Source organism: Nansenia antarctica, assembly GCF_963989245.1.
Source record: "Nansenia antarctica genome assembly, chromosome: 4".
Taxonomy (NCBI): domain Eukaryota; kingdom Metazoa; phylum Chordata; class Actinopteri; order Argentiniformes; family Microstomatidae; genus Nansenia; species Nansenia antarctica.
This window is the reverse complement of record NC_137689.1, coordinates 28,808,216-28,816,173: the sequence shown is the minus strand read 5'-3', so window position 1 is coordinate 28,816,173 and position 7,958 is coordinate 28,808,216. Positions and strand designations below refer to the sequence as shown.

Here is a 7,958-nt window from a genome sequence, read left to right as displayed (position 1 = left end):
GGGGGGGACCACCGCACATTTAAAACAGTCCTGTGCTGTGACTGCTACACAAACTATGAGCCTGAATCAAAAGGAGCCAGAAGAAACACTTTTGAACACTTCCCCCCGGTATGTGAGTGGAGTACACCCTGATCTTGAATGATAAAAAGCGAGTCTGGCTGACATGCTTAAATGCTCCAGCTAATGACATCCTAACCCATTTGAGGCCCCCTAAGGAAACACTGTTATTTTCTTTCATGCCATGAAAAGCTCTCCTGGCTACAGCGGGTATAGCTGATCCTTACTTGTTGAATAATTGCCTAAGTGGTATTTAGAAATATTACAATGTTCTCAAAGCGGGTATATAGCGGATTTTCCGAGCTGTTTTTTTAAGAAGCTTGCAGCTCTCAATGTCATTGATACACAATACTTTGCTAATACCCTTAACAAGCGATTCCGGTCACAGACCTTTTGAAGAACAGGACTGTATCTAGGCTAAATCAATAAGCTCAGTGCTGATCATTGACTTTTAATTATGTTTAACCCCTGATATGCCAGACTTGATACCAAAAGCTATAGCAGCTCATACACATGCATTATGGGACAGCCAAGAGACAAGGTATTCAGAACAGATCTTCTGGTTGTTGTGGTCATCTCCAAATACCATCAGAGATAAAGACTGTCCACAATCCTTACATGCACATTTGAGAATATGACGGCCTACTTCCTAGTCCCAGGCAGCAGCTATTGCTTTACCCAACATGCACCTGTGCTCTCATGACATTTATCACTGTTGACTTTGTACTCTGTACAATGACATGTTTGTGTCAAATCTTTCAGGTTCATTCCTATGTGCATAAGATCCACCCGAAAGGATTTATTTGTCATACGAAAGATAGATGATCTTCAACTATGTTATGTTATATGAACACACACCTCAGTTATTATAGCTAGGCATATTCTAAAGATAAGCCACGTTAGGCATGTGGTCTAGCTACTATAATGACCCTTCAAGTCTACTTGCCTGAGGCAAGTGAACTTCATTAAATGTGTTTTCATGATACCTGACAATCACATCCATATACGCCCAGTCTAGCTAGTCGCATGGGCGGTTCTACACTGGTGCACAGGCTGGCACCTGCCACCCCATGAGTGTGGGTGATGAAAAAATAAAAATTGGTGTTGAACGTTGATGATATTTCTCTGTTTCCCCTAACCAATGATTTAAAATAATTCGATTTTTGGGGCCGCCACCCCGGTCTGGATGGAACAGTCCGCCATAATATTGAGACTGTCAATTTGACAGACACGTGAATCAGGACCTGCTACCTGTCATTCTACTCCGGTCAGATTCAACAAAAAGCCGCGGTCGCATTGAGCTAGCCAGCTCTGTATCTGGTGAGCATTCTTGGTCTATGTGCCAGAGTTCAACACACAAGGTCCAAAAATAGCATCAGGCAACCTATCAAGCAAATCTTCACGATGGTTTGACTTTGAAGAGGTAGACTACCTAAATCAGGGTTTTACTGACGACGCTTATCAATCATGAAAATACTCATGGCTACTAAATCTTTATGTTGTTATACTAAATGAATGAAGTGATAGACAGCACCCCAGATGCAAAGTCAAATGTTTACCTTTATTGATTTAATCAGGGGGGTTTTATGAGAAAAACAAGCTGTCAACACATAGGGGGACTTGCTCTTCAAGCTGTTCCGTCTATGCAAGATTGCGGCCGTCTTGCCAGTGGCCAGTGCTGGGTGCGAGCGCAGCTTTTCCACGTTAAAGTTGATTAAAAAATCACCTGCGCTCCACAATGACAAATGACAGGCTGACAAGTTTAGCTGTGCTCAGCATTGAAAGTGAAAGAGCAAAGGCACTAGATTTGAATGCGTTTGTAAAATGCGTTGCTGGCCAACACAACCACCGACTTAAGTTGGTCTGAAGATCTTAGATGAGGTGATGGTGAGTGGGACTGAGGGGTATAGGAATAGGATAGTGTATATTATAGTTCCAAACTAATTGTCGGTGTATGGATGAGTGGGGTGTGGGGCTAAGGGGTGTAGGATAGTTTAATGTGTAATGATTGTGTATTATAATTCCAAACTATTCCATACTGTGTGTGTGTGTGTGGGGTGGCTAATGGGTATAGAATAGGATGTGTAATATGTGTGGAATGGGTGGGTATTTAGTGGTTGTTAATAGATAATTGTGCAATACATTTTTGGGGGTGACATTATGGCCTAATTGTGGTTCTTGTGTGTTAGAAATGTTTCTTTGTTGCTTGTGTCTTCTTCTTTGTTGCTTTATTGAGTATGTGTAGACCTGAGGGGTATAGGATAGTGTAAATATTATAATTCCAAACTAACTGTGGGCGTATGGATGAGTGGGGTGGTGGTGTGGGGCTAGGCTAAGGGCTATAATAATGTAATATTTCAAAAGTAATTGTGGGTGGGTGAAGGGGTGGTGTGTGTGTGGGGGGGGGGGGCATCAGAACTTGAATGGCGGTGTATGTTTGACCCCCCGCCCCACCCGAGAAATCCTTTGCCACACCATTTAAAACATAATAGAACCGCCACTGTGTAGTAGTACTACTAGTTGTAGATAGCTAGTTGGCTACATAGCGTGGTTTGCAGTGTATGGACGGTGTCCTGCGCATAGCTAAATACAGACGGGGGATGCGTGGAAAAGAGTTGTAAATAGAAAGACAAGCACGTAAACGAACTTGACGTGTTTATTTCACCAGTGTGAGTCAACTTGGATCATGTTTGCAAACTAGCAAGCTAGCTGACTCTGACACTAACAAAACACCGCTGGCCAGCAACAACAAATCACATTATAAATTAGCTAGCTATTATAGCTAGATATTGCTTTGAAGCTTCGTTTAGCTGGCTCGGTATGCGAGTCTTGGGGATTTAGGAAAAAGTATTGCACAGTATTGTCTGCCTGTTTATCATACTATACCACAAAACGACTGGCACATCTATTAGCTAGCTAAAATAACGTTAGCTGTACACGCCATTGTCGAGCCAAGAACAAGCAACACTGCTTGTCCTCGTATCCGTCACCAAAGTTGTTGCACTGTTGGTTGGAAACACAACGCCAGCTAGCCTACATATCAAACCCAGTCTGGGTCATTTAACCAATGCAATTTAGTAATACCTGGCTATTGCAAAGACAACCGTGGTGAAACCGTTGTTTCCTGCGGTGACTATTAGCTAGCCTTACAAAATAACAGCTAGCTAGTAGCTGGCCCATCTCCTCCCCCAGAATTATAATCTGTAATTTCACAATTTATACAGCCATAAAAAAGTCACGTGCTTTCAGAAAACCAAATGCTATGTTCGATTGATCACAAATATGACAACAATATGAGAAATACCTTACCAAAACCAACGTTTAAATTTCCTAAGGCTGTCAATCCCGGAATAGGTTTATTCCCCGTTTAATCCAACTGAAACTGTTAGAGAATTCCCATCTAAAATGTAGCGTTATCGGCAGTCGGAAACCTTGTAATCTGAAGCATAATTGCATACAGTTCTCTTGTAAAACGTTATCGCCGAGATTATTTGTATATTTCCCCCCGTTTCTTTATCTTTTCCTTAACAGTGGAGTGTGTCCCCTTTCCCCTTTCTTTGTTCTGTAATCCAGTAAAATTGAAACTCATTCGCCTCCTCTAATCCCAGCCCAACTCAACAACAGCATCTATTGGCTGTAATTTACATATAGGATTAAGGAACCTCTGGGGAAAACCATGGGGGAAAACTTGCCTGGAGAGGGACGTGATGTGACAAACAAATAGGAAAATAGCCTATTCTCTCAAGATTTTCAGCACAGTTAGACCTGTAGTTAAAACAAATATGCTTCAACATTTACACTTCACAAATAAACATTCAGATTATCCACCAAAATCACATACACATGTAATTGATGTTTATACGCAAATGTACTAGATTATATGTCTTTAGTATGTAGTAGATTAGTATGTTTTTTTTCCTCACATTTGATCTAATCAAATATAGGAAAATGTGTACACATTGAGGGAATTTAACTCTAACAATACATGACCTCTAATATCAAGTAGAGAGGAATTGTGAACTATTTTTGGTTGGCCACATGAACAGTGCCATAACTGTCATTACATATCGCAAACGCATGTGATCCAGCCCGGCAGCTCGGTTTATATATACATAACATTATTTGGTGACATTGGCCAAGTGCATCCATCAGGAGCGCTTTGCCCCTAGTGTTTGAGTGCAGTATCTTGTCTGATCTCCAATAATGTGATATGATACTGTACTTTTTCTTTGCTTGTATCATACAGTAGTATCATACAGTAGCCTCAATTCAGACATGTTTTCATGGAGATTCATGCGCTAATTGTGGAGCCCATAATGACATATCAGTCAGCAGTGGGCTTGTCTCAACAGTAGGTGTGTGTGTGTCTGTCTGTGTGTGTGTCTGTGAGATTTTACCTTGAAGTCTCCCAAGTGTCCGGTGAAATCTTTGTGCAACACTTTTACCAGTTTACCAGCTTTGTGCAACACTTTTACCAGCTCCTCTTTCAGACATCAACCCGTACGCCAGGTGAAGAGTGGCTATCAGCCAGGTCTTTTTGTTTGTGTAAAATTGTTCTTAGTGAGTAAGTGTTCAGCAAAGTAGGGTCAACTAAATGTCCACATGGAATAAAACACCACAACCATTTGCCCACATTGTTAATATTTAATGACTCAATCTCAGAAATCATTACAGCAATCAAGGGTATGAAGTATTCTTCATCATCTGAAAAAGGCAATATACAGTATCCAATGACAATAATAGCTTCAGTTTGGCAGACTGGGGCCAGCCCTACCCTTTGTCCATGAAATGTCACTCCCAAGTCTTACATTCCTCTTTACTCATCTGTATAATGTTCTCCTAAAGACCAAATATCAACAAATCTCTGGTAAATACAGTAATGGACTGCACTTATAATCTCCCAGTTGGGTTGTTAAAATGGAGATAATAACATTTTGGAAGACGGAATGTATAAATTCGGTACGTTATGATTGGGGTTTCAAAATGTAATCCAGATGTTCTCAAATTGAGCGAGAGAGCAGCTCCAGACAGCCTGGTGGCCTCATTGAATCAAGAGGTCAAAGGTCAACACCAAGAACAATTATCCTGGTTTAACGGCAAAGACACTGAGTAAAAATGTCTGTTTTGTTTAAGGAAGATTACTTATCGGGACTCATAGCATGTTAATACTGGTTTCTACGAACCTATGTGAACCAGTACCCTAAGTGGTGTGGTCGGTCAAACATAGTTCAGTGAAGCCGTAGTGGAATTAATGGAGAACTTGGATCACATGAAGCTATTTGGTGCAATGGCTCCAGGTTGGATTGATTCACTTGGCTACAATCGATACACGTTCACAGTATGCAGAGGTCCAGAGAGTGCAGCTTTATTCATATAGGCAGAACATTAGCCTACACTGAATCCAGCAGCACCCGTTGTATTCACACGTGGATGTTCCCTACAGAGACCCTGAATTAATTTGAGTACATCAATTTAGTGAAGCTTTAGCAGGTTTCTTCTGAATGTCACTGGTCAAACCAGCTCATCTAAGGAGGATCAAAAGCGGAGTGGCAAATAAATAAAACAAAAGTAAAAGTGCTGACTGAGGCCAAATTCTTCTTCATTTACTAATCAGTCACCAAGTCATTTGCCCTCTGGATCCAAATTCATATTCTTGAATGAGTTCCTAGGGTGAAACTCTCTAATGAACTCCATGTCCAGATACTTTGATTGGAGGTAGTCTGCAGGGTAGACAGACATCAGTTCTCAAAAGTCGTACCGTTTCTTCACCTAAAACATCCACCATTTTACAGTATCTTGAGCTGTCTGAAGATTGGCTAATGGGTGATTTTTTTTGCAACAGATAAATTCACATGTTGAAATGGTGTGTCATTTTGGTAGTAACTGTAAACAGAAAATGTCCTCCAGAGTCCAGTGTAGCGTTTAGTCTGAAGGCTTAACCTCGTACCGACCTCTTCTTTTAAAGTACCTCTGCTTTTCCCCAAATAAAGTTTGTCTCTTGCTCTCTCATATCAGTGTTGTTCCTGGGAGGCAACCATGAAATTGAAAACAAATTGGTTAAATGCAGCATAAAATAGGTACAAATCAGATAATTCATCATAATGCTATACTTACTTTGAGCGTGCATAACTAAAACACATTAAGCTAAGTTGCTATGGAGATAAAGATGGGTGAGTTTGAAATGTTTTAGTTAAAGCGCTGTGTTCATGTAATGTGTTAAACAATACGTACATCTTGGGTAAAGGGTGAATCCTGTTGATGAATCCCATTGGCTGAATTTGCACCACCATGTACCTGAAAATCAGAGGGAAAAGTGAAAGTGGGGAAAGTTTAGGGCAGTTCAGAGATATTGAGCGTCAACGTTTTTACATTCCATTATGTTTTGTGAGATAGAACCTTTGTATTTTATGAATTACTAACTCAAAAATGGCAACATTTAAAAAAATAACACCACACAGGCATTAATAAACACCTAATGGATCAGATTATGTAAAAAAAAAAAAAAAACGACAAAAATGGAGATAGAACCTTATAATTCTAACGTCACGAAATGTAGTTTTCAATCGGTCATGTATGTTAGACTCTTTTGGTTACTATCCTATACGTTGTGCGCCCCAAGACAGTACATGTTTGCCCACTGAGCGCCTAGGCAATCACCTTGGGGGATAGTTCACCCAAATGACAAAATCAAATAGGTTCCTTACTGCGAAAGGAGTCTATGGACAAGGACAGACTTTAATCCACACATTGGTTCTGTTTGTCTGGGCACCGCCACTAACCGTTTCTTTTTCTTTTTTTTCTTTCTTTTTTTTTTTAACAATGAATGTCAAAGTACTCTAAATTAGCATGTTTGAAATGTTATGCCTAAATAATCTCAAAGAATAATTGAAATCAAGTCATTGAGTAATTTTCTGATGATTTAAGTATAACATTAACCCAAAGATGTTAATTCAGGGTATACTGACTTCAAACCACCTCCATTACACTGACAACTACTGTCCTACAGTGTTTCTGATGAAGATAGACACCCCTATAGATACTGTTTGTATTGTACAGTGCTAGTTAAAGCCGTTATCGTGACTTTGCAAGATTTTGCTACGGTTGTGGTTCTTGGAGTACAGGCAGAACAACAGCTACTTCCCCCAGGCGATCAGGCTCTTAAACAAGCCCACTCTAGACAATTGATTATCCTCCCCAAGCACACCCCATGTATACGGACTACCTAAACCTTAAGCTCACAGCCACTTTACTACTAGCCTATTTCCTTATTGTCTTGTGCCGCAATGTCAGGAACCGAACAATGAAGTTCGGTTACTAAGAATGTTACTCTCTTACACTCGTGTGATGTGACGTAACAATAAAACTTGGAAACTTGAAACTTGAGCAGTAGCTGACCTGACTCTTGTCAGGCCGTGTGCGCATGGCCTGCACCAGCTGGTCCACTTCCTGGTTGTGCTCCAGGGCGTTCCGCAGGGCCTCCTCAGTGCTCAGGAGCCGCTGGCGAAGCCGCGTGATCTCAGAGTCCAGGGCCGACGGGTCCAGCATGGAGTAGCGCCGGTGGTCTGGGGAGGCCCTCTCACGACCCTGAGACACACACACACACACACACACACACACACACACACACACACACACACACACACACACACACACACACACACACACACACACACTGTTCTTATTGACATGCACATAGTATGTATGCTGATTGTATCATTCATGGAGACATTTTATATATTTTCTCTTTGTCGTCTGACTGTTTAGGTGGTTAGATCCAGGGTTATGTTCAAGAGTAGATTTACAGGAGAGGGGTTCTGGTTAGGAAACGGTGCTACAAATCGGGCCGCAAGTCGTCATCCGATTTAATGTTCAGACTTTCATTAAGAAAAATGTAAATACAT

At 41.0% G+C, this 7,958-nt stretch overlaps 1 protein-coding gene across 1 annotated transcript in view; it reads right to left on the bottom strand.

Annotated features, from left to right (window-relative positions):
* Positions 1 to 5,975: 5,975 nt before the first annotated feature.
* Positions 5,976 to 7,958, bottom strand: part of clip2 (CAP-GLY domain containing linker protein 2) — a gene marked incomplete at its 5' end in the record, with an annotated part of 74,012 nt that continues 72,029 nt past the window's right edge. Inside the window, 3 exons of the mRNA XM_080528992.1 lie at positions 5,976 to 6,080; positions 6,289 to 6,351; positions 7,453 to 7,641. Of these exons, the coding sequence (XP_080385118.1) occupies positions 6,069 to 6,080; positions 6,289 to 6,351; positions 7,453 to 7,641 (264 nt within the window). The 3' untranslated portion in view covers positions 5,976 to 6,068. The remainder of the gene's footprint in view (positions 6,081 to 6,288; positions 6,352 to 7,452; positions 7,642 to 7,958) is intronic.